The sequence below is a fragment of the Mus caroli genome, unplaced genomic scaffold, assembly GCF_978045245.1.
Source record: "Mus caroli unplaced genomic scaffold, Mus_caroli_1 scaffold_4, whole genome shotgun sequence".
NCBI lineage: Eukaryota > Metazoa > Chordata > Mammalia > Rodentia > Muridae > Mus > Mus caroli.
This window is the reverse complement of record NW_028227259.1, coordinates 122,077,529-122,104,121: the sequence shown is the minus strand read 5'-3', so window position 1 is coordinate 122,104,121 and position 26,593 is coordinate 122,077,529. Positions and strand designations below refer to the sequence as shown.

The following is a 26,593-nucleotide window of genomic DNA, read 5'->3' as shown; positions in this document are numbered from 1 at the left end:
GACTGGCAACCACGGCCTGGCCTCTGCATGAGTCCTAGGTGTCAAAACTGGCCAAGGGTTCCCAAGGGCACCCTGTGACATCGGGGGGTGGTGGTGGTAAGGGACATTCACTTACTTCCTCTCCTCTTGCACAGAGTTGGGGTGCCTCATCTCCATTAAAGCACAGCCAAATTTCTAGAAGTCAAAACAATGTGAAGAATGCATTAGAGGGTAGGCACGAGGTCTGGGGCCATAGCTGGTAAAAGAGGAGCCCGATGCCTGATAGATATCAGGGGTGGAGGTGGGCAGCACTGCCCCAGCTGCAGGTTCAACCCAAGTGTGGGGGTGGGGTGGCTATTTAAAGTGCAGGTGTGAACTCTCCACCCCAATATACAGCTAACTGTTGAGGTCTTTACTGTATGAAAGTACTGCTCTGAGCTCAGAATTGGGGTGCCTTAAACACACAGCTCACCGAGGGGACCATTTATCTAAGGGACACTGATAGAAAAAAAAAAAACCCATGGTATTGTGCTACTTGCCCGAGTTGGATCAAATGAAAGTCTTGGCTTTGGGGATTAGGGAGGGCTTACTTCTGAGTGGGGTAGGGGTCCAACTGTGGCTATTTTCTCTAGGGGATGGAACCCCAATGCTAGGACAGGGGCATCCGCTTACCTCCCCGTTCTCTGGGGGGTCTCCATTGCCAAAGGTGCTGGTGACCACCAAGACCAGGGCTTCGTGCTCCAGGTGCACGATGTCATACTCCTCCATGGACATAGCCTAGGTGGGCAGGGACACAGGGGAGGGGAAAAGGGGTGAGCGGTGACAGGGAGAGATAAAGTGACAGGGGATGAGGGTGTGGGGAGGAAGAAGGGAGCAGTTCCGAGTTGCCACCTTGCACGGGGCCCAATGTTCTAGATGTTTTCTATTTCATGGGCTCATACAGGTAACGTTAACGCCTTTCACTAGCATGAAATCTTGCTGTGACCATTGTGTCCTGAAGGATTATGGGAATCCTGGGTCCTGGTCCAATGAAATGGTTGCTAGGAGACTAGATCTGACCTCCCAGGTGCTAGGACTAGAGGCAGGCCACCACACACTTGCATTTGGGAGCAGGCCATCTAAACTCCAATTCTTGTGCTTGGGTGGTGAGTGCTTTACTGGCCAAGCCATGTGCCCCCAATCCTAGGGCACTGGATTTTTCCTGATAGTGGAGTCTGGACCATGGTTAGCCTAGACTTGATCTGGCAGTACCTGATCAGGCTTGCTCAGTCTTCTCTAAGCCTGCCTCCAGTGCCCCAAAGGAGCTGAGCCCTCCGAGGCTGAGGTGCCTACCGTAGGGCGAGACTGTTAGCTGTGCCTTAGCGTGACGTGCATATTTCTCAAAGTACGTTCTAAGGAACCCCAATCTCCCATGAGAACAAGAGATTCGTGGCCAGATACGTTTGGGAAATAAATATAGCTAGTCATTTCCCAAAATATGATGTTCATAGATAAAGGTTGTAAACAGCTCTGAAAAGTCCTGCCTGATATGACCCATGAACCTAGGTCTTTCACACTGATCCCATCGGGATGCCTTCTCTTCTGTCTACTAACATTTTGCTCTAGAGATAGGGGTTTCACGTGGTCTGGACTCTTGTATATACAAGTATGTGAATTATTTCTTTTCCACCAGGGTCCAGGGAGCTGATAGTACTCGCTCACCTTGGCATCGAAGGCATGCTTGAAGATCTCGCACAGGGTCTTGGCATAGGCTTGGGATTTGCCTGTCTCGGTGGCGTAGAGAATGGTCGCTTTGACTCTCTTGGCCATGGCCTGTCCCATCAGCTTGGCTGAGAACTTGACAGCCCTGCAAGGGAGCCGGTGGAGAGAAGAATGAGAGAAAGAGAAAGGACAGGATATGCTGAGACGTAGGGACCCTTTAGAGACACACCACACCCCAGAGTTCAGAGACCTGTATTGACTTCTACATTAGTTCCCCAATGCAACAAGTTCTGAGGTCCAAGGTTGGCAATGTGGATGTTGTTGGGTGGTTGTATCTAGTCCTGAGCGCCTCATAATGTCACCAATAATGCCCAGGCCATGAATTAGAGGGCCTTTAGAGATTTTTGAGAAAAGAATTTATGTCATGTATTCATTTATTGCCTGTGCATGAGTAGCCTTGTGCTTCTGCCTCAGCCCAGACATGGAGGTCAGAGGTCAGTCTTCTGTTTCTACCATGTGGATCTTGGGACTTAGACTCAGGTCCTCAGGCTTGGCAGCAACGTCTTTACCCTCTGAGTCATTTTACTGGTGGGAACTTCAGTGGTTTCTAACACCCGCCAAAGGAGAACCAGATTGCTTTATTTACAAATACACATTCAGCCAAGGTTATGCATGGAGCTTGGTACCCAGTGGGCACCATCTAGATAGACATCAAATAACTATCAAAAGAAATCATGAAGTTTTAAAGATGCTGCACCTAAACTGGAAGGAGCTTTACACCAAGTTGGAGAACTTTGAGCTAGGGCTGTACTGCTGGGGGTGGGGGAAGGAGAGGGAGGCATGGAGGGTGGGGTGGGGGGAGGGAGAGGCTGGAGTGGCTGCCCACCACAGATTTAGCTGTACCTGAACTTCCATTCCTACCTTCACTAGAAATCTCCTAGAAAACAGATTACTAGATATCTCCCACCTGGGGCTTATTGGCAGTTAAGTTCATCATTTTATGCAATTAGGGAAACCACCCACACTGTAGGGAGGCTTTGAGCTCAGGGAGAGGGAGGGAGAGAAATGAAAGGTGCCTAGAAGGCTCTCCTGGAAGGCTGGGAGCCCAGAGAGTGGGTATAATTAACTCACAAGGTCTCCACCCTGAACTTTGCAACAGTGTTTCTCACAATTGCCTTTCTCTCCTGGAGCCTGCAGGATAAAACTGTAGCCAAATCTGACTGTTTAGGGTACTCTGGTAAGGAAAGAAGGCTGCTGGTGAGCTCTTAATGTTAGGAAGTTGCAGAGATGGAGGGAAGAGAGAAGGATGGAGGGAAGAAGGGATGGAGGGAGGGAGAACCTGACCATCTACTAGGTCCAAGTTCATTAGATCAGGTACTGAAGGGTGGACTGGAGTCTTGCCTTTGGGGACCCTAGTACATAGCTGGTAGCTGCTGTACACTTGGATGCTACACATGAGGGTTCTAGGATCTGGGGGCAGAAGACAAACTAGCTTAGTTTGGGTCAACATCTTCTGCCAAAAAAAGGTTCCCACTAAGTGGATGGGTGGGGTTTTGTTTCTCGGGACAGAAGGTTGGTCACCCCATTACGTCATCTTTGTGGCGGACACCATATATGTCAGCTTGACTCTGGATTGAAAGTGATTCCTCAGGGGTCTTGTTCCATAGTTTCTTGATCTTCCATTTGGCTCAGTAAGACATCATCATCATCATCATTATATTATTATTATTATAAAACAGGGTTATGTAGTTCAACCTGGTCTTCCCTAACTCAATACCCTGTGTATGTGTGTGCCTGTGTGTGTGTGCCTTGTGTGATTGTAGAGCAGGATGGATGCACCTATCACCGAGTTGGCAGAGGTTACAGCACCCACCTAGCTCCAGGTACTCCCAGCTTGTGGGCAGATAAATCCCTCCATCCCCCAGTGCAGGTACTCACTCTGCCAATTTCTTGAAGCCAATGGCTCGCCGCTTCGTGGGGGTCCCGTTGGTGCCCTTCCACACGTGGGTGTTCCATGGATCAGGCTGGGAAGAGAAGTGATGATACCAGTCAAAGCCCTGGGGAAATTCAATCCCACTGAGAGATGCCCAGAGTTCCCTGGGGCTGGGGCTGCCCAACCTCAGTCCCACAAGGTAGGGATTGAGCCCAGGATGGGTTCACATGTCCCATGTACAAGGTGATGGGTATATCTCCCTGCAGTGTCCCACCAGCCCTTTCCTCTCAGCCCCATTCCTTTAGACTCCATGTTTGAAATAGAGTCTGGATACACAGCTCAGGCTGGGTGCAAATTTCTCATCCTTTTAATCAACTCTCCTGAGTCTTGGGATTGTAGGTGTGTGCCACCATGTCCAGCTCAAACTCTTCCTAGATCTGCACTTCCTCTTCCTGAATACCTACTTCCTGTCTCTTTAAGTCTCTATGGCTACTGGGCACACCCACATCTATAGCACTGATCTGTTTGAAGAAGGCCCTTGGGAGTTGGGAAAACTTGGCCCATGCATGGTGGGTCTCAGGGTAGAGGGGAGCCTGGGGCAGGGTGGGGCAGGACCTGGTACTCAAAGGATGGGGTGAGCCGGTAGTTGAGCATCTCCTGGTGGAAGACAGGGGTGATGCTGCCCGACATGGGGGGCACAATCCACACCCAGTCGGCGGGACAGCCCCCTCTGCAGCGGTACTCATTCTCCATGTGTTTGATGAAGGACTCCGTGGCAGAGTGGTGGTCCACAATGGTCACCTTGTCACTCTGCAGGAGGAGAGGGGACACGAAGTCAGGAAGGATGAGAAGGTGGGATGTTTGTGTACCTCCCCTACAGAGTCTGCCAAAGGGCAGCCCTTTATGACTCTGTTCTTTAAGTCTAATTGCACAGGAGGAAGGTTCTGCTTGGTGCAAGTCCATCTCCAAGAACTCCCTTATTCATCATCTCTTTAGTCAGGGGGCAGAGCCTCAGGTGGGAGCTCGACTCTCAGGGTTTCAGTTTCTTGTTTGTCTGTGTACTTGTCCCCCTGCTTTATTTACCTTCTGTAATGATTTACAGTGGTGAAACAAAACGCTCTCAGTGTAGACAGTTTTAAGGAGTTTGAGCCTATTAGAGATCAAATGAGTAGGGCAGTGTGGAGGTTTGAAGATGCTTGGCCCAGGGAGTGGCACTAGTGGGAGGTGTGGCCTTGTTGGAGTGGGCGTGGCCTTGATGGAGTGGGAGTGGCCTTGTTGGAGTAGGTGTAGCCTTGTTGGAGTGGGTGTAGCCTTTTTGGAGTGGGTGTGGCCTTACTGGAGTAGGTGTGTGTGTCACTGTGGGCATAGGCTTTAAGACCCTCATCCTAGCTGCCTGGAAGCCAGTCTTCAGCTAGCAGCCTTCAGATGAAGATGTAGAACTCTCAGCTCCTCCTGCACCATGCCTGCCTGGACGCTGCCACACTTCGCACCATGATGATAATGGACTGAACCTCTGAACCTGTAAGTCAGCCCCAATTAAATGTTCACAGCAGTAAAACCTTAAGAGAGGCTGCATGGAGGTGGGCAGAGTCTAGCACAGGCTGGGGGCTGGTGGGCATGGATTCACAGACTGTCTAAGAGACACTGCTCCACGCCTTCCCTTTCTTTCCTTCACCTCTCTCATGTCCTGAGTGTCTACACCAAGGGCCAAGTTCCGATCATTTCTACAGCTCTTTAACCCTTCACAGGAGGTTGCCTCTTGCCCCGCCTCCTGCACGGACCTCTGCACCCTGTTGTTCTGTGAGGTGCCTGCTCTATTCACGTCCACCCAAGGTCTGAATGAACATGCCTATCTTCTGTCTACCAGGGCAAGGTTAATGTCAAGTCTTCAAAGGGTCTGTCCACTTGGCATAACGACAGTGCCCACCTTGTGCTGAAGAGCAGTGTGGTTTGGGTTTATTTCCCACCCATTTTACTATACCTCCTGACAGAGGGGCAGGGAGCTATATGGCTGAGGGTAAAGATGGGTAAGTCTGAGTCTCTAAGAGATGGAAAAGCATGGAGAACCTGTCATCAAATTCAGTCCTTCCTCTGACTTCTCTACATCAAATGTCCACCCTGCCTAGGTCGTGACAGGAAGGCATAAGGGAGCCAGAAGCAGGTCACGTGACATATGGGAGTCCCCGAAGGTGATTATTTTTGGTGTCTATGTATTCAAGTGTGTATTTGTATGAAGGTGCATGCGCATATATGTGCATGTGGAGGTCTGAGATGAACTTTGGGTGTCATTTCTCAGACGCCCGTTTGAGAGAGCCTCTCTCATTAGCCTGGAACCTCACCAAGGTGGGCTAGGCTAGATAACCAGAGAGGATCCAGGAATCTGCCTCCTGTCTCACTGGGGTCACAAGCGTTCATCCCCTCTCTACCTGGCTCTCTGTGTGGACTCTGGGGATTGAATGTAGGATCACTTGCTTGTGAAGCCAGCCCTTCACGGACTGAGCCAGCTCTCCAGCCCCCAAAGGTGGACTTTGCTAGGCCCTCTGTTTGTCTCTAGAGCAGTGGTTCTTAACCTTCCTGACACTATGACCCTTTGATACAGTTCCTGATTGTATGACCCCCACCACCTGTAAAATTATTTTCATTGCTCCTTCATAACTGTAAATTTGCTACTGTTATATATCATAGTGTAAATATCTGTGCTTTCCGATGGTCTCAGGCCACCCCTGTGAAAGGGTCGTTTGACCCACAGGTTGAGAACCACTGCTCTGGAAGGTTCTTTCTCTCCTCTCTCCTTTGAGGCTTGAGTTTGGTGCTGAGCCCTAGGGTACCTGGAAGCTGTATAGGACAGCAATGTTAATCTCCACCAGGGCTTGGTCCTTCCAGAGGGAGGATGTCTTCCTCATGTCCAAATCCATCTTCTTGGCTACTTCCTGGGAGGGCAAAGAAAGCATCAAATCACAGGCTGGCTAAGTCTGGATTTCAGACCAGAGACAGCGAGCACAGTTTTTGCAATCTTAATTATCAAGTTAACCACTCACGGGCTGACTGACTCGCTTTATAGGCTCTGAAGATTTGCTATTGGCAACCCAGTTGGTAACTAAAGAGACATGGCTGGCCTGTAAGGCACTAAACTCATGTGCCAATCAGCGCAGGAGAATGTATGTGCCAATGCCTAATACTTGAGACCTGGAGACTCCGGCACTAGCTGCTTTCTAAGCCAATGACACTCTAGCAAAATAACTGGAGAGAAATATGTCCTGGCATTAATACTTGACATAATAGAAATGAGTAGCAGGTCACAGTGGCAGAGGCCCGGAGGCAAATTCCTTAATTAAAGTTGTGCTTTTCCCTCCCTTTGTCAAGGCTAGTCACTGGTGAGAGCCCAGGTCTCATTACAACGCTCCGATGCTACCATCGCTCAATTTGGCTAAATTGCTCCTCAGCCCGGCTGATATCATGTCCAGCCTCTGGAATTGAAGGGCCAGGGTGACAGAGTCTCTCATTTAAGTCATGAGGCGACCCGGAGAGCGGAGAGCTAAGACTTATTAATTCACTGTCCAAGGCGAAGGCTTTCAGTTTAGCTTGGATTGGACTCAGGGACACCTCCACAGGAAGTGAATGCATCCTGCTTTATGTAAATCTGTCTCATGCCCCTGGTGAATTTCGGAAATGGGGAAGGTTCATAGAGCTGGGCATGGTGCAGTGTTACTTTGATTAAAAGAATAAAAAAAATGTTGAAAACAAAATGCTCCTTTTGACTTGAAGAAAAAACCCCTGAAACAAACAAAACCCAAAGCAAAACTTCCAGATGACAGTTGAATTAGGATACTGCTTGAACTGGAAAACAGCCTCCTGTGGTTTTTCTCTCTTGCAGGAGGCTTGCATATACTGGTGTCCACCTGCTAGGGAGCCTGGGAATTCTGATACTCAGACCACACCCCAGAGTGACAGTGTAAGAATCCTATGGACTGGAGTCCTGCCACCATGAAACTCTCCAGGTCACCCCTGCAAGGCTGATGACCCCGGACACCAGTAAATATTTGTTTTATTTTTCATGCTTTTGAAACAGGATCTCAGGTAGCCCAGGCTGGCCTGGGAACTGGCCATGTAGCCTTGACTTCCTGATCCTCTTAATTCTACCTTCCAAGTACAGGATTACAAGCACGGGTTACCCTTTAGGTTTAATAGCCTAAAGGTAGTGCTGGTCTCTGAGTTCTAATCTCCATTCTTCACTGAAAGACTGTGTGATCCAGACTCACCCCTGACTCCTCAGTTTCTCTGTAACTTCCTTAGAAACAAGACTGACAGTTGCAAATTGCCGTTAGGACATTTGCTAACAAATACAATATAACAACAACAACAACAAAATACTCCCCCAAATAAAGTAGGGCTGTGGAGACAGCTCAGTGGCAGAGAGCCTGGCTAGTGGGGGCTCAGGGACTGGGGTTCAACCCCAGTATCTTAGAAACAAACAGGAAAACAAAACCAAGCAAACGCAATACACCAAGAACCCCAATCCTCCCAAGCACACACACCCTGCCTGGCTTCTCCAGCCAGCTATCCACTCCCAGCACTCCTCAATGGCCTGATCGGACCACCCTGGTCCAAGATAGTCAAAAGAAACACATCTGTACACAGCATGCAAAGCCATTTCTCCAGCCACTGTTGCTTAAACTGTGGACTGACAGCCATTTGAACAGCACCTATACAGTGTCTCGAATCATATGTCAACTGCAAAGGGTCCTGATATACAGGAGGCTCAGTATAAACACCATAGAGTTTTATGTATGGGACTTGGGTATCTGAGGGGTGTATGTTTCTGCATATGTATGGGTGTATCCATGCACAAATATATGCGTGTGTGTATGAATACACATGCATGCATGTTCATGCAGAGACCAGAGAGTAGCCTCTGGTGTCTGTTGTTCTTCAGGGGCTGTACATCTTGTTTACTGAGGCAGGCTCTCATACTAGCCTGGAACTTTCCAAGTAGGATAGGCTTCCTGCCAGCGAGCCCCAGAGATCCACCTGTCTCTACTCCCCTTGTCCTAAGATTATGTGCAACCACTACCATGCCTGGTGTGTAAAAATGTGAGCTCTGGTGATTAAACTCAGGTCTTCAAGCTTCGGGTGGGAGGCACTTGACCTACAGAGTCATCTCTCTGTCCACCTGTAGATTCTCACATCGGAAGGGGCCTCGAGAATGTTCTGTGGATGTCAAGGGAAGGCTAGTGTGCAAGGTGCTCACACAGTGTTCTCTGTGGTGGTGGTTGCGCTATTTACTTCTTCAGGCCTCGCTAGGAAAAAGACAACTGCTTCTGGCATGTCTAGATTTACCAGGACTGCAGCTCTGTCCCAATACACCCAACCTCCCAACTCCTCAAAGCTGCAGAGCGGTGTCCTCTGTTCCTGCATTTGGGGACCATTGAGGGACCTCACCTCCAGGATGTTGTATCGCGAGTTGTCACAGTAATCACGGACGCCAATTTCCGTGCCCATGTACCAGCCACTAAAGGGACAGGCGCTGAACTCCAGGCCCCCAATCTCCAGCAGCATGTTGGACACAGCAGGGAGGCCATACCATTTGAGCCCCAGGTCCTTAAACCAGTCGAACCTGCAGAGAGCAACATGGCCCTGCTCAGCATGTGGCCAGCATCTCCTGAGCAGCATCTTCAGGATGGAGATGCTTCAGGCCCAACACCAACTGGGACCACGTACAAATCCCGATTATTGATAGTTCCTTCTCCCTATTATCTCCTCTTTACCGTGCCTTCATTTTTTAATCTATGCTCACTTCCCAGCTAGATGTTCCTCCCTCTGGGAAACCTTCCCAGTGTCCTGTTGGGTCCAGGTGACCTCATATTTCCCCTTTGCTGTGCTTTCTTGGAACTATTTTAGGAGTTATTGGTCTATGATCTTCTCCTCTTTGACACCAACCACAGAGGCAGGGATAGAGTGAAGACCACAAAGCCGTCTGAACAGGCCTAGAGGTGGACCCACGTAAGGTAAGTGCACCCAGGAATCTGCTTGTATTGCAATGGATCAGGTGCCTCAGACAGGGGTTCTCAGTCCAGGGAAGACAGAGGTAAGGCAGGTGGGGTACCAGTCCCAGGGGCAACCTTCTGTCCCCCCCCCCCCCTGGATGGAGCTAACAAGATCAGCACTGTTATTTGTGTATGAGGTATTTGAAAAGAATCTGCACTTAAAAAAAAAAAAAAAAAAAAAAAAAAAAAAAACAACCCTCTTTAAATAGTCCCTCTTGTGTGACTTTCCTAACTCGCCAGACCCTCATGTCAGGTCTGAGCTGATCCTGTGTTTATTTAAGAAGTTGAGATGTAGCTCATCACAGATTAAAAATAATTAACTGGATTTTTAAGATCTATTTTGCGTATGACTTAAGTTTCTTAGTAACCTCCCTCGGGTTTGGCTCTGGTCTAGCACCTCAGGGTGGTGTTCCTTCATTCATTTTATAATTACATTTATTTGTGTGTGTGTGTGTGTGTGTGTGTGTGTGTGTGTGTTCGTGTATGTGTGTGCCAGAGGACAGTTTATAGGAGTCAGCTCTGGCCTTCCACTGTGTGGGCCCTGGGATCGAACTTGTGAAGTCAGGCTTGGTAGCGAGCTTCTTTCCCAGCTGAGCCACCTCACTAGCCTAGCGTGTCTTTCACTCTGAGAGTGCACATGTTTCTCTGACCTTGGCCTCCTAGCTACTTCTGGGCTCCAGATTCTCTCTGAACTTGGTTCACCCAGGGTCAGTCATTGTATGCAGCAGCTTCCTCTATTAGATGTCTGTGTCTATAGGGAGACAGTAGGTATGTCTAATCTTGTGACCTCCCTAAGAGCTGGGCAGAGGGCAGGTCATGGAGTTGCATCTGGTGGTCCAGGCTAGTTCAGAAGGACATAAGATGGGCAGAGGAGGTAATGGGAGGGGGAACCCCCCCTCCCCCGAGAGCACTCCCTCTTACTTGGGGTGCCTGATGGGAACTTCCAGCACCAGCTCTGGGGGGATCTGAAAGAGTTCAGGGTCGTTGCCATTGGCCTGGAGCAGGAGAGGCAGCACATCAAACCGGCCTCTTGGGGGTTTCCAGCCCTGCTGTATACAGATCTACAAACAGAAAACTCAGTCACAGCTCTACCCCTGCCCCCCCAAACACAGCACACAACGGGCATTGGGGAGGGGGAGGAAAGGGGGGGCAAACGGAGGTCTTCATGCAAGCCCTCTGAGGCCTCTCAGTTATGAGTGCTGCTTCAAAAAATAAGAGCCACCATTAGAAGCTCTGTCTGACCTCACCATAGAACCAGGGCAGCTTCCCCAGGGAACACACGTCAGCCTGATCCAGAAAGTGTCTCCGGTGCTGTGCTGGCTGTGCACACGGAGTGGTTGAGGGCTGAGTCTCACTGACTGTGGCATCCTCCACGGGCTAGCTTTTAATGTGTGGTGTTAAGTGTCACAAGAGACAAAGGAAATCTCCAGTGCCATGGCTCTCTGCAGAAAACACACGCACAGCTGTCCGCAGGCACAGCGAGACGCAGGAGATGAAATGTTTCCGAAGCTTCATTAAGAAAGAAGAACTTGGAAGTGTGGCTCATTTCATTAGCACTCACTTTGTTTTGTTTTTAATTTTTGTTTGTTTTGTTTTTTGAGGCAGGGTTTCTCTGTGTAGCCCTGACTGTCCTGGAACTCACTCTGTAGACCAGGCTGGCCTCAAACTCAGAAACCTGCCTGTCTCTGCCTCCCAAGTACTGGGATAAAAGGCATGTGCCACCACTGGCCGGCTAACACTCACATTTTAAACTGTGAATTTTAAATCCAACAATGTACCTCATATGAATAGTAAGTCATTAATAATGGACTGAGACTTTTAATCAAGCGTTTGATACTAACGTTAAATAAGATGACACTTGTTCATTTACTAAGTATATTAAACTTATGTTTAAGGAACACAATAAAGTATATTAAATATCAATAATAGTTTATTAATTATATACATTATATAATTTCTTTCTGTGGTGTACATATATTGTGTATTGTGTATGTGTTTATGCGTGTAGGCTTTCTATCTTATTTTATTTGAGACAGGCTCTTTTAATACCTGCACTATTATTTTATTTATTATTATTATTTTATTATTATTATTTTAGATGATGTATAAGGATGTTTTGCTTGGGTATATGTCTACACACCAGGTTCATCACTGGAGACTGCAGTGCCTAGAAGAGGGCGTTAGATTTCCTTGGAGTTATAGACAGTTGTGATGTGGGCCATGGGAATTGAACCAAGGTCCTATAGAAGAGCCAGCAGTGTTCCTAACCACAGAACCATCTCTCCAGCCCAGAGGGCCTCAGTATGTGGACCAGGCTACCCTGGCACTATGTAGACCAGGCTGACCTCAGAACCCCAGAGGTTCATCTGCCTCGGACTCCATGGTGCTAGGCCTGAAGGTATGTGCTACCATGCTTGGCTCCTCCGAGACATATTTTCTGAGACATGCCCTCTGACTATACCCAGAGCTCAGTGACTTGGATAGAATACAATCGATCCTCCTATCTCTGACTCCTCTGTGCTAACATGACAGGTATGTGTCACTACGTTCCGCTCTTTACCCGGGTGCTGGGATCTCTGTGCAGCCAGCCCTTTACCCACTGAGCCACCTCTTCAGCCTCAGTTTTGCTTTGAGACAGAGTCTCACTAAGCTCAGGCTGGCTTCACACTCACAGGCCCTCCTCCACCTCAGTCTCCCGAGTGTCGGGAATACAGGCACTACCACCACCATGCCGCATGAGGAAGGACAAAATTATTGAACACATTCAAATATGATATTTTATAGTAAAATTGAACCTATTTAACCCATTGAGTTTCCAAATTTATCAATGTGCTAAACTGCTCCACCCCATTATATATACTCTACTATTCTAATTTCAAAATATACTCAACATAAGATTATAATGGGGGTGGATGGTTGGAGAGGCATCACAAAAGTTAGTAGAATTACCTACTCTTCTAGAGAGTCTGGTTCAATTCTCAGCACCCATGTGGGAACTCACAACTGTAATTCCAGCTTCAGGGGATATGGCATCCTCACACTAATGTTTATAAAATAAAATTAAATAAATTATTTTTAAAGAGTAATCTGCTGTATGGATTTTTTTGTTTGTTTGTTTGTTTGTATTTTGTGGTCACCTAGGAGATCTCTTGGTTGGGGTCAGCTGGGAAGCATGCTTACAACCCTTTGCTTGCATGGGCACGATCAGGGCAATGGTATCAGGGCTCCATGTAGCCAGGTTTTGGGGTGCTTCTTTGTGCTGCGTGAGCAGAAGCCAGGAGAACTGATGCTGGCTATAGAAGGTTCTGGACACAGATAGGGGAGAAAGAGTTGCGGTTCACAGTCATGTTCAGCTAAGCAGGAGGCAAGGTCAGCCAACTACACGCTTAGCAGTTAGTGCTCAGCCAAGTGGAACGGAGTCTGGGGAGCCTGGCCCAGACTCGGAGTGCACAGGTGCGCCTCCTGGTTGCCCTGGTTACAGCCGGTTCTCAGGATTATCACATTTCAATGAGAAAAGCCTTATGCATATGAAGTTGGCATGCCTGGGAGAGGGGAAAAGCAGGGTGTGTGTGGGATGAGTAAATCGGGACGGGGTGTTAGCATCTGTCTGCTGTGGTGTACCAGTGGGGCAGAGTACATTTGAAAGTGTCTCTTCCCAGAACTGTGCAGCATCATGTCCACTTGGAAGGGACCCCGGGAGGGGGGGATGGGCAGTCTTAGTTCTCTTGGTGGCCTTTGTCAACTTTTGGTCCCCAGGATTTAGGTATAGTGATGTCTGGGCCAGTTGAGCCTGACAGTCAAGTCGGGCTAGCTCAACACACTGCCCCTGCTGGTGCTTCCTAGGTGCTGGGATTAAAGGCATGTGTCACTGAACCGGCTCCAGCTCAAACTATTGATCAGGACACAAAGGAGCCATGTAGGTCAGCTCAGGAAAGGTGGTCCCGGGGATATGACTTCTCTGAACCACGTTGGTATTGGTGGGAGTCTGGGGGAACTTCCCTGGGGTCCTAGACATTCCTTCATTCACTTAATATTTTAGGATCTGTGCTTGGCATTGACAAGTGGATTTCAATTCTGAAAGGGGACAGAAGCTTCCCCAGGAAGGGGTTGGGGCAGCCAAAGGGGTGCATGTGGTGGATTTGTGGGTGGTCACAGGCAAGAGCAAGGTCTGAGGAGTGTCTCCTGTGCCCCTTGCTGGCAGGACCCTTCAGGGTAGACAGATTAAACTGGAAAAGCACAGAGGTACGGGTGGGGGTCGGGGACGAGGGAAGGGGTGGGGGAGGGGGAAGGGGTTTACGGAGAGTCCAGCGGGGATAGGCTTGGGGCATCTAGACTCACCTCTGTGAACTCCACATTAGCTGGATCTCCCAAGGTAGAGCCATCTGGCTGCTTGTAGCCAGCATAGCGGATGAGCTGCGAGTTCCACACTCGGAAGTCATGCTTGCCATCAGTCCTCTGAGGGAATATAGTGATGGCCGACCTTGGGAGAGGAGAGAGGACGGGAAGAAGTCACCAGGGCGGGACTTGTCCCTTGGAGGAAGGACACAGTGACAAAGCTGGAGATCAGATGTCCAGGTCTCCAGCTGGAGGACGGAGCCAAGTTAGCAGCTCTGCCAACAGAACTCTTGGGCTGCGCAAGGTAGGAAACACACAGCCTGGTTTGGAAGTTATGATCCTCCTGCCTCAGCCTCCTGAGGCTGGAATGAGAGGTGTGTCACACACACACACACACACACACACACACACACACACACGCACCCACCCTACATGAATATTATCTTGCATCCCTCACCTGGAATTCCTCTCTGCTGTCACACACTATTCCCACAAACAGCTTCCTAGTTGGGGCTCACCCGACCCTGCTTCTGAGCACGTTCTGTAGGTCTTTCTCTCTAAGCATTTGCTACTGCATGGCAGGATGTTACTGGTCCCAGAGGATGAGGCTAGACCCTGGGCTGGAAGTAATTCATGGAGCCATCCCCGGTGAATATTCTACATCTCTTAGAGAAAATCTCTGTAGCACGTGGGAGACAACAAAGCCCAAAGCCAGCTGCCTTCCCTCTGGCTTCAAGACACTCAGCTATGTCTATAGGTGGCCACCAGCCAGAGCCTGTTGGTGTGCACATACATTTAAGAAACCTGTTTGTAAACAGCAGAGCCACACATCGTGAGTCGGGTGTGATACTCACTTTTCATGTGGGAACTGTGACAGAGGGGTGTGGGAAGCATGACCACACCTCCCTCGCCTGTTTCCCTGGGGCTCAGTTACCTGTGGGCAGTTTGAAGGCCTGTGTCTTCTGAATGGCTTTTAGACCCCAGGTTTAAAACTTAAGAGAGAATCCTAAGTGGTTAGTGTTTCAATTAGCTCTTGTGAGGATCCCCATTCCACAGCTGCAGGATTCAGGATAACCCCTCCGCTTGCTGGATCATAGTGTCCTTTGGACCCTGTCAGAACAGCCCCTAAGCAACCTGAGGGTCTAGCCTTGGCAAGGCCTGACATTCATGACTTAGAATATGTTCGAAGACTCTGTCTGCCTGCTTGCCTGTCTGTCTGCTTGCCTGTCTGCCTGCCTGTCTGTTTCTGTCTCTCTGCCTCTCTCTGCCTGTCTGTCTGTCTCTGACTCTGTCTCTTTGTCTCTGCCTGTCTCTCTGTTTTTGTCTCTGTCTCTGTCTGTCTGTCTCTCTGTCTCTGCCAGTCTCTCTGTTTCTGTTTCTGTCTCTCTGTCTCTGCCTCTCTGACTGCCTCTGTCTCTCTGTCTCTGCCTGTCTCTGTTTCTGTCTGTCTCTCTGTCTCTGCCTGTCTCTGTTTCTGTCTGTCTCTCTGTCTCTGCCTCTGTCTCTCTGTCTCTGCCTCTCTGTCTCTCTGTCTCTGCCTGTCTCTGTTTCTGTCTTTCTGTCTCTCTGTCTCTCTGTGCTCATACATGGAAGCCAGAGGCCCACCCGCTCTTTGAGACAAGGTCTCTCACCCATCCTGGAGGGACAGCAAGCCTCAGGAAGCCCCACCTCCCCTTCCCCAGCCCTGGAGAAGGCAAGCACTCTTTAAACCCATGGGGTCTGGATTCCAGCTCAGACCCCGATGCTGGATGCTGGCGCAGCACACACCTTATCAAGTGAGCTAGCTTCCTGTGTGGCCACTTGCTGGAAAGTTCTCTGATACTCTATCAGGGTGAGGTTTCTTAGGAGAGAGTCCTAAAATAAATTCCTCACACACAAATGATTTCTGTTCCTACTGCTGGCTTAGGCAGAAAGAAAATCCATGCCCGAGGCAGGCAAATTCCCTCTGAGTAAGCTCGGGGGGGAGGGGGGGGGGAAGCACAGGGTGGGGGTGGGGGTGAGGGGGGGGGTCTATGGGAATATCCCGGAAATAGCCTTGGGTGTTTCTGAGTTGGGACCAATTCTCAGCGGTGGGAAACAGATGTCACCAGCGGGATTGACAAGTGCAACCAGCTGTGGCCGGGGCCTCAGCTGTGAGGGAGCAGCTGAGGCCAGTGTGGAAGTCACAGACCAAGTTACCCCCTGCCTTAGCTTCCCTGCAGGCTACGTTCTTTGTGTGGGTACAAGAGTCCAAGGTGGGACTGGGTGGGGGGCAGAACCGGAAGACACAGTGCTGGGGGGCAGAATGGGAGGCAGCCACAGCAGGGTGGAATGCTGTGAGTGCTGGCTCTACTCAGAAATGGGAGTTTCTTCTTTCCAGGAATCCTAACTAGTTTCCAGAACTCTCTGCGGGTGACAGGGAACTAGAGTCCAGGCAGACTTTCAGTGTTTGTTGTTCTTTTCTGTTCCAGCAGAGGAAGGGCAGGGGAAAAGAATGCCAGGCTGTTTCAGCCAGCTGGGCCACCTCCCCAGAAGGGGACAGCCTTTCCCCCTGGCAGCTGAGGCACCTCCAGGACCAGGATTTCATGCTGCAGGGATATCACCCCACTTCGTCCCACCCAGCAGGACAACTCACCTGAGGTTCCCTTTGTTGGTGGCGTACTTGACGTGGTTACAGATGTAGTTGAACATGCCGTGGGCTGTGGTGCAGTCTCGGGCATCGAACACCTATGGAAAGTGCATGATGGGATTGCCGGCTGCCTCCTTTCTCCCTGGTAGCCCCAAGGCAGAGTGCCTTCCCAGGGGTCCCTGAGCCCACTGCTGTCTTGGTCAGCCAGCCCCCCTATTCTTGAAGTCTAGGCTGCATTTTGTATTGCCTTTTATTTTTTATGCTAGTAACGGAGGAAATGGTCACAATGGATATGTATAGAGGGCAAATGTAACGGAAGGAGTGAGCCCGACTGGTTATGTTTTCTGTGGGGCCACCAGGCATTTAAAAACAAGCAATCATCGAATAATCTAGAACAGAGGGTGGAGGTGGGGCTCATGAGACTCTGCTCTGTCCTGAGGAGCTACTGGCTCCTCACTCTCTTTGATGGCATAGCGCTGGAAAGGTGACCATGCTCCAATGACTAAACCTACCCCCTACCCCACCCCTCTTATGCCAGTAGCATTAATCAAAGCCAGCGGCTCATAGAACATAAAAAATAAAACATAGGACGCTGAAGGAGAAAGGGTCAGTTGGGAAGGGGACTGAACATGATCAAAATAAAGCCCATGAGTACGCATAACGTATGCTAACACAGTGCATGGAACAGAAAGCCTGATCTTACAACTCAATCGACTTGTAACATTAAGCTACTCCCTAGCACAGACTCAGACCAGGGACACAGAAGTGAACTCCTTCAGTTAGGCGCAAGTAAAAGGGAGCGGTGGGGTCTGCAACAAAGAGGACAGCCTGAATTCTACTAAGAGGCGTGGCAGTTTTATTCAATAAAGAGCAGTGTTCAAAGCTCCATCTGCCCCCTTGGCTTGTTCCCTCCCAGAGGGTCTCCCTGATGGCTGAGTGTCACCTCCTACCTGCAGCTTGGACCACTGGATCCTGCCCACACAGCGAGAGGCATTCCGCCAGGCGTGCTTGGCGCCATAGATGAGCTCTGTGTCCTTGAGCTGGTAGGTGCTGGTGCTCTCGATCTCCTTGTTCACCTCCTCCAGCCTGTCCATGTGGGCCTTGGAGCCAAACCTAAGGAAGGAGGAAAGGGGGAGGGGTGCCATGTGACGGCCTGGAAGTGTTCTGTGTGTATGCAGGTGCACAAGTGAGTATGTGTACATGTGTGTATGAGCACGTGTATATGTATGCATGTATGTACATGTGTGTGCCAGTGGGGGTGTATGTACAAGTGTGCATGCATGTGTGTGGGTGCATGTGTGTGTACGTGTATGTATGTACATGCAAGTGTGTATATGTGTGTGCACACCCGTGTGTGGGTATATTTGCATGTGTGTATGTACGTGTGTATGCATGCGTGTGCATATATGTGTGCATGTGTGTATGCATGGGGTTGTATGTGCATTTTGTATGCATGTGTGCATATGTGTGTATATATGTGCACATATGGGTGTGTGTGTGGGTATGAGCACGTGTGTATGCATATGTGCATATGTGTGTGCATGTGTGCACACATGTGCATGTATGTATACGTGTGTGTGTGAGTTTGTGTGTAAGTATGAATGCATATGTGTGTATGCACATGTGTATGTGTTTATGCACTTGTGTGTGTGCTTGTATACATGGGGAACAGTGAGTGTCTTCTTCTAATTCTCCCCATGTTACTTTTTGAAGCAGGAGTTGTCAGTGAGCCCCAGGGATCCACTTGTCTCTACTCCCCACCGCTGGAGTTGCAGACACGTCCCAACATGCTCTGCTTTCACAAGGGTGCTGGGAATCTGACCTCAGGTCATCACACATGCATGGGGAGCCATTTCCCCCATTGGTGCAGCTGCTTAGCCCCCTCCACTTGCCTCTTAATGGAGGAGTAGTATTGGTCGAGAAATTCTTTGGCTAGAGGGAAGAGCTGGTCCTTGGTGCGGACATCTTCTGACTTCCGTATGTGATGGGATGGCAGCATGATGGAGCCCATGCAGATGTGCTCTGTGCACCCCGTTTCCTGAAGGCCAAGAGGGATGTGGGTGAGAGTCTGCCTTCTCCCCACCAGGATTGGCAGGTATCATGACTGAGAACCATGGTGCCCAAGTTGTTTGTGCTTGTCAGTTAGGGAAGGGGCTTTTCATTGGGACACACAGCCATGATGCAACAACCTAGTGCCTGTTTCAGCCATCTCTACCTATAACCTCTATTATCAATCATCTCTCCATTTATCACCTATGTGCCTATCGTTCATTTATCATCTGTATATCATCTATCTATCATCTATGTATATATCTAGCTCTGTATCTATATATCATCAATCTATGTATATATCCATCATCTATGTGTCTATGTATGTATCTATGTATCATCTATCTACATATCTAACATCTATGTATCTATATATCTATGTATCTATTTATCATCTATGTATCTATGCATTTATGTATCTATATATCTATCATTTATCACGTCACTCATCTTTCATCTACCTATGACCTATCTATCATCTATTATCATTCTATCAATAATCTATCTATATGTTTATCTACCAATCTTCCATCTATCATCTATTAATTCTATTACGCATCATCTATCTATCATCTAGTTTTTGTTTTAAGGCAGCATCACATGTAGCCCAGGCTGGCCTTGAACTCACTGTATACCTGAGGTTGGCCTTGAGTTTTTGGCTTTCTGCCAAAGTACAGATATGTACCATCACATGCAGTTCCAGAAAAAAAAATGCATTCTATATTGATCAAAGGAAGCTAATGGCATCGTTGTCGTCATCATCACATCATCACTGAGACAAGGTCTCAAGGAACCTAGGCTGGTCTCAAGCTCTATATATGACCCAGGCCAAGGATGACCTTTGAATTTCTGACCCTGCTGCCTCCACCTCCTGAATATAGAGATCACAGCCACGTATCTCTACTCCACTTAGTGTATGACTTATTCATACCCAGGGCTTTGTATATGCTAGGTGAGTACTATTGACTGATGTCCGAGGTATCCATAGTTCTTCCCTGCCACACACACTCTTTCTTTGTGATGTGATTTTACAGAACCTCTCCTGAGACTCATCCTGTCCCTCACCCCTTATATACAGATTGGTCTGGACAGAATGTAGTAGGAATGACCCTGGGCCATCTGCAGGCCTAGGACTCAAGAAGTCTTGTCGTGAATAGAAAATAGAGACCTTGCATACTTCTGCAGCCCTGGGGACAGACTTAAGCTTGCTTCCTGGAAGAGGAGAGGCCACCCAGAACAGAATCTTCTCTGCCAGGGCCATCCTGGAACAGCCTGGCCTGAGCTTGTCATCTTGTGAATATGAGACCCACATACTTGGGGTCTGCTTGTTACATGCATTAGCCGACAGAGACATCATTCCTTCAAGAGGCTCGTATTTTAACAAAAACAGAAGGTGAAGGGTTGGAGTGTTGAGTACTAAGAATCCGGCATGGAACAGAGTCCACAGTGTGAAATGTAGGAGGGGCTGGCTCAGTACCCCGTCCGTGATCACTGGAAGAGGCAAAGAATGCTCAAGGACCCTTAAATGCTGCTGTGTGCAAGGTGCTCACCGAGAGAGGCTTTAGCTGATTGCGTAACTCATTGGTAGAGCATCCAGGGAGGAGTGGGGCAACGCCAGCTGTGACCCTCTGGCTGTCACAGTGTGGGTGGGGGACTCTGGCCTCTCATGGGGGTGGGCTATAGGAAGTGTTTATCACAATCACATTGCTATACACAGGATCCACCCCCGCCATCCTCCCTGCCTCCTGTGAGGTTAGTTAGCCCTGACACTCACCAGTGTGCTCTTCAGGTGCAGGGTGTCGGTGAGGACCACATCTGTCTCCCAGTTCTTGACCTTAAGGAAGCGAGGGCACCTGGAAGGACTGCCATTCTTGGTAGGAGACTGTTTGCCCGAGGCAGGAGACTGGGAATGAGAAGGCAGGCGTCAGATGAGGGCCATGGTGTCTTAAGTGAGATGTGAAGACTTTGCTTCTTCTAGAGTTTTCTCTGGGTCACCTGCTGCCTTCCCAAAGAGAAGGGCCCAACCTTCCCGGGGTGACAGGTGCAAGGTTCCCTGAGACCCACAGCTTTGCTTTTTACCATAAGGAAAAGATGTACCACAGCGTGGAAAAATGTTACAGATTAGATCTGGGGGCAAGGAGGCAGGAGATCAAAGGTGACCTCCTTAATGTTTGTCATAGAGTCAAGACTATCTAGAATAGACTTAAATTCTAATATTTAGAATATTAGAATTTAATATTAGAATATCTCTACTACATAGAGACCTGGTGGATGTTTGTTGAGTGAATCAGCGATGGAGTAGAAACTATCAAACTTTGAATGTGGTCCTTAGAGCTGTAGAAACCCAGTCGTTCGCAGGTAATGTAGGGAGGAGGTGGGTCAGACCTGTGTGACTCGTACGTGTCTGAGAGTTCTACATCTTCATCTGAAGGCTGCTAGCAGAAGACTGGCTTCCAGGAAGCTAGGATGAAGGTCTTAAAGCCCATGCCCACAGTGACACACCCACTCCAGCAAGGCCACGCCCACTTCAACAGAGGCCACCCCTCCAAACAGTGCCACGCCCTGAGCCAAGCATATTCAAACCATGACAATATCTGAGTTTCAACTCCCAAGCTCTCACAGGTACACCATCTTAGTTCCTAACTCACAGCCAAACACACTCCATGAACGGACATTGGCGACACAGTCACAGTCACTGTTCTTAGCCTTTTGAAACAGGAGAGAAAGAATTGATACTAAGGTGAGGTAGGATGAGACTAGGAAGGAGGGCTGGGGATCCAGGCTATGTGGAGGACTCAGATGAGTGCAAGGGCCTGTGGTCACAATGAGCTTGTGAAGGTCAAAGGACCGGGGGTCTGGGTATGTGTGTACCCAGCACAGGCTGCAGGTGGGTTTGTGTGTATGTGTGCATGAGCACACATGTATGTAGAGTCAGAGGACAACCTTGGGCATCATCTCAGGCACCATGCACCTTATTTTGAACCTCAGGGATCCATCCATCTCTATTTCTCCAAGTGTGAGTTGCAAATTCAAGTTACAAGCACCATATCTGACTTCTGTTTATTTTTAGCTTGGGTTTCAGGGACTGAACTTAGGCTCTCTCTCGCCTCCCCTGCTGCTGCAGGTGGCTCATTAGAGACAGCTGGTAGTCTAGGTGGGTCTGAAGATTTAATTCTCCTGCCTCTACCTCCCAAGCACTGGGGTGAGAGGCAAGAGTCACCACGGCCAGTACTCCTGTAATGATTCCATGAGCATGAGTGCATGCCCTGTCGTCTACACCTGCATGCCTTGTTTATAACTGCACATTCTCATAGCTTTTATTTTGGGATTTGAACTTACTATGTAGCCAAGGATGACCCTGAACTTTTGATCTTCCTGCCTCCGCCTTCAGAGTGCAGGGATCACAGGTGTCTACTACACTCCTGTGTTAATCTTCATATTGTATACACATCTACATAAAGATTCAGATGATCCAGTTGTCTCTTTGTATCTGTAGAGATGGGTGCTAGAACCCCCATGGACACCAGAATTACAGTCTTTCAGTCCCTCAAATTAAAAAAAAGTCATCTTATTGGCCTACAACCCATGTACCCCCTCTTACAAATATTGGGTAAATAGTTCTAATGTCATGTAGTTTAGGGGAATATGACAAGAGAGAAAGTCTGTGCATACTTAGCACACACACATACGTACACATAAATACACATACACACATATATACACATACACACATAAACATACACACATACACATACATACACACATACACACATATATATATACATACATATACACACATACATGCATACACACATAAACATACACACAAACATACATACATACATACACACACACACACAACCAGTTTCGGGGAAATAGACAGGGACTTATCTACACTAGGCCAGGCCTTTACCACTGAGCCTCCTCCCCAGCCTTCATCTACAGTTTTTTTTCCCCCTGGATATTTTCAACACACAGCTGGGTGAATCAGTGTTTGTGCCTTCAGAGACACAGGAAACTGACTTCCTCATCTGCCTTCCTCTTGTTCAGCTGCCTCTTTGCCAGCTTCTGTGGAATAAGCCTTTGAAGACCCATCATAAGCTGAGTTATACGCCCCAAGTCTACATGCCAGAACCCTGATCTTTGGAGACAGGAGATTTTGGAGATCGCAGAGGCTAAATGAGGTCATCAGGGTGGGGCCTTCACCTGCTACAGTTAGCAACCTTCTGAAATTAGTTTCTCTGTCCCTCTCTCTCACTTTCTTCCCGGCTTAGGTGCCTTTCACATATTAGAGACACAGTAGGAAAGACCTTTCTACAAGCCAGAATAAGACCCCTCACCCAGTGGTTCTCACGCTTCCTAATGCTGCGACCCTTTAATACAGTTCTCCATGTCGTGGTGACCACCAACCATAACATTATTTTGTTGTTACTTTACAAAAGTAATTTTGCCCTTGTTATGAATCGTAATATAAATGTCTGATATGCAGATGATTTTAGGAGACCCCCGTGAAAAGGTTATTTGATTCCCAAAGGGGTTGCGACCACAGGCTGAGAAGCATTTATCTGGAACCAAGCCACCCTAGCAGCCTGATGGCGACTTCAAGCCTCCAGTACCCTGACAGTGAATTTCTAACATTTAAGCTGTCACATGTGTGGCACATGTGGGCTCAGCTCGAGCAGACTCACATAAAGTCTACACATCCTTGGAAGTGTGGAATGACCTATGGAGTAACCTAAATGTATAGCCAAGGGCTCTGCTCAGATCCTGATTTAGCCAGGGCAGAGAACCATAAAGCGACTTGGCTTGAGTGAGTGGGCTGCCGGAAGAAGTAATAGAGGAGCCTAGACTTCTCTGAGGGTGTGTGTGTGTGTGTGTGTGTGTGTGTGTGTGTGTGTGAGAGAGAGAGAGAGAGAGGGCGTGACCTGATAGACCCATTTCTCTCCTTTCTCCACTGGATACAATGTAATGCTCCCAGGGGGCATCCCAGCTCAGTAGGGAACTTCACTTTAGAGCTCTGGGCTGGGTGTTCCCCCGCTGGTGACTTTGGTGACTTACCACTGAAAGCGAGCTACAACATTGGGCTGCATAGTCTCTCAAACCCCGGAAGTACAAACTCATACAGAATAAATATTGCTTTCACACCAGTGTGAAACGCTAAGTGGAGCCTTCTGTAGGTCAGGATTGGCTATCCGGAGATTGCAAGGATTGTGGGAGGGAAGGGGTGAGGACTGAGAGTCTCGAAGAAGCTTTCTCAAGGATGCGGCAGGGGGGCGTGGCATAGCTGGAAGGTAGATCTCCAGGAAGCTGGACTGGAAGAGGGGATTTGGGTTAAGCCTGGTATATAGGAAGAACAACTGACAATCTGGGGTGTGAAAAAAGTCAAGTCGTCCTGGCGGCTTCCTCTTGTCTGGGTCACAGAAGTTCAGAAAACTTGATGTGGGAACAGCAGACTCTGAGAAGCAGGGAGGAGAATGGGAGTGGTGGGGTGGGGGGTGGGGGGTGGGGGTGGGAGCTGGAGAAAGGATGTGTTTGAGGCAGGAAGCCAGGACCTCAATATGACAGGAAGATGTCGGATCAGGGGCCAAGGACCTGTGCTTCCCAATACCTGTGTCCTCTCAAATCCTTACATTGTCCCAAAGGCCAGAGCCTCTGAATGTGACTGCAGTGGCTCATCTTGACTGTCACTTGAGAGTCACTTGACTGTCACTTGAGACAGACCATGGAAACAGGCCACTGTGCAAGTCAGTAAGAAAGTTTCCAGATTGGGAGGCAGAGGCAGGCGGATTTCTGAGTTCGAGGCCAGCCTGGTCTACAGAGTGAGTTCCAGGACAGCCAGGGCTACACAGAGAAACCCTGTCTCGAAAAAAAAAAAAAAAAAAAGTAAGTAAGTTTCCAGATTATGTTAGTTGTAGGCAGACCCTAACTGTGAGTACCACTGTCCCATAGGCTGGGGTCTTGGGACTAAAATACTAAGGAGAAAGGTAGCTGAGCATCTACATTGGTCTCTCTCTGCTTCCTGACTGGATAAATATAATCAGCTGTCACAGGCTCCTGCTACCATGCCATGCCCTCCCCTCTACCAGGAACTGTGTCCCTCAAACTGTGAGCCAGAATCAACCCTTCCTTCCACAGTGGCTTTTGTCGGCCAGTTTGTCATAGCAATGGAAAAGCAATCGATACAGTATCCCTAACTGAAGACAGGGTCCCTATGAAGGTAACAAGTTAGACTGTGGTCCCTATATAGTCCTTGACTTAACATGCTGATGTCATGTAGAAAAAGGGGAATTCTGGGACAGACACTCTCCTACCCAGAGAGAAGGCCTTGTGACCATGAAACTGGCTATTACCAGCTACAGGATGAGGAGCTGTTCTGCCCACACCTTGACTTTGGGATCCCCCTGTCATAACTGTGACACAAAGTCCACAGTTGTCAGGACTAGGTTATGTAGCCTGCATGAGTGAGCCCTGGAGCTGTGCCTGAACTTGCCCAGAATCAGCCAGAATCTTCCCTGTTGGCATCAGCCACAGCCTCTCTGTGACAGCCCTGCATCAACCTGCCTGTTCTGGACTTGTCCTGAAATGAGGACAGCAAGCCAGGGCCAAGCTGGGCAGCAGGCCAACACACCACAGGGGCTAGACGCCACCTACTGTGATCTTCCTGCAGTCCTTGTCAACCTGTGGGGACCATGTTTTTCAGGATGGCCAGCCTAACCCAGTTATGGATCCTGGTGGTGCAGCATCCGTACGGCGAGCATATTGCTGCCTGGAGGATGGAACCAATTGTTTTCAGGACCCGGAGAAAGGTTTCTGTGGGGTGTGGGCAAAGCATTGTGTTCAAAGTGATCCAGTCCCTGCAGTGACCCTGTGGACACCTGCAACTGCTCACCATGTCACCTCTCCCCATTTGACTGTGCTCCAGTCTGTCAGGGTAAGGAGGAGGACCCAGGAGATGGAACTGACTGTTCTAGTGTGGGAGAAGTAGTGGCTCAGACCTCTGAGATGGAGAGGCATTTAACTAGAATGTGAGCAATGGAGGTATGGCTCAGTTCCTGAAGAGTTAGCTGTGCAACTCTGAGGACCCAAGTTCAGACCCTCAGCACGCACAGAGAAAGCAGATGTTACAATGTGTGGTTAGAATCCCATCACTGGGACACAGGGCAGCTGGATCCCGTCCAGCCAAAATGGGTTCAGATTTCCAACTCAGGAAAGCAAGGGGATTCATTCACTGGGGTGTGAACAATCTACTCCAGACAGCACCAACTGCACTAGTGGGTTATAATAAAAACAAAACAGAACAAAACTCAAAAGGGCAGGAAGTTGGGGGGAGATGGAGGTAGGGACATTAGGGAGGGTTGGGAGGAGGGGCTGTGGAATGGGTATAAACAAGATACAATGTATGCATGTGCGGATCTTTAAAGAAGGAAAAACAGAATGGCAAATGATTGAGGAGAACACCTGGTGTTGACCTCTGACATTCACACACACAGGTGCACGAGCATCCGTACACCTATGCACCTGCACACATGTGCCTGCACACACACACATGCACCCCACACTCCCCCCAAAACAAGAGGACTTATATTGACCCTATCCTGGAGACTGATGGATAGTTTTGTGTTCCAAGATAACCCTGAACTTGGCCCTGTAACCACACTGGAATGGTTACGTGTCCCCAGAAATCAATTTTAATCATGGATCCTGTAAGTCCCTGTGGCTCGTTCACACTGTCTTGTTCCAAGTGTGAGGTTGCTAAATCTGCATGTTAAAAGCACATTTGTTTTTAGCCTTTTCAAATATCTTGGGAGCATGGAAAGGTGAAGGAAGGAAGGTAAGTCTCCCTAGAGCTGTCAGAGTCTCTGTCGGGAAGCCAATGGGCCACAGCTATGAATTGGGAAAGGGGCGGGCGGGCAGCTCTGCCTGAGCTAGGGTTATGGAAAAAGG

At 48.9% G+C, this 26,593-nt stretch overlaps 1 protein-coding gene across 2 annotated transcripts in view; it reads right to left on the bottom strand.

Moving 5' to 3' along the window:
* Nos1 (nitric oxide synthase 1) overlaps positions 1-26,593 on the bottom strand; it is a 175,029-nt gene that overhangs the window by 42,217 nt on the left and 106,219 nt on the right. For both annotated transcript variants that reach the window (XM_085837086.1, XM_021162640.3), the window contains exons 4-16: positions 20,424-20,552; positions 18,493-18,638; positions 17,551-17,713; positions 16,607-16,698; positions 13,996-14,137; positions 10,579-10,718; positions 9,053-9,227; positions 6,442-6,543; positions 4,229-4,423; positions 3,619-3,704; positions 1,681-1,825; positions 652-756; positions 116-174 (exon numbers count right to left, since the gene is read on the bottom strand). In XM_085837086.1, the coding sequence (XP_085693212.1) occupies positions 116-174; positions 652-756; positions 1,681-1,825; positions 3,619-3,704; positions 4,229-4,423; positions 6,442-6,543; positions 9,053-9,227; positions 10,579-10,718; positions 13,996-14,137; positions 16,607-16,698; positions 17,551-17,713; positions 18,493-18,638; positions 20,424-20,552 (1,679 nt within the window). The remainder of the gene's footprint in view (positions 1-115; positions 175-651; positions 757-1,680; positions 1,826-3,618; positions 3,705-4,228; positions 4,424-6,441; positions 6,544-9,052; positions 9,228-10,578; positions 10,719-13,995; positions 14,138-16,606; positions 16,699-17,550; positions 17,714-18,492; positions 18,639-20,423; positions 20,553-26,593) is intronic.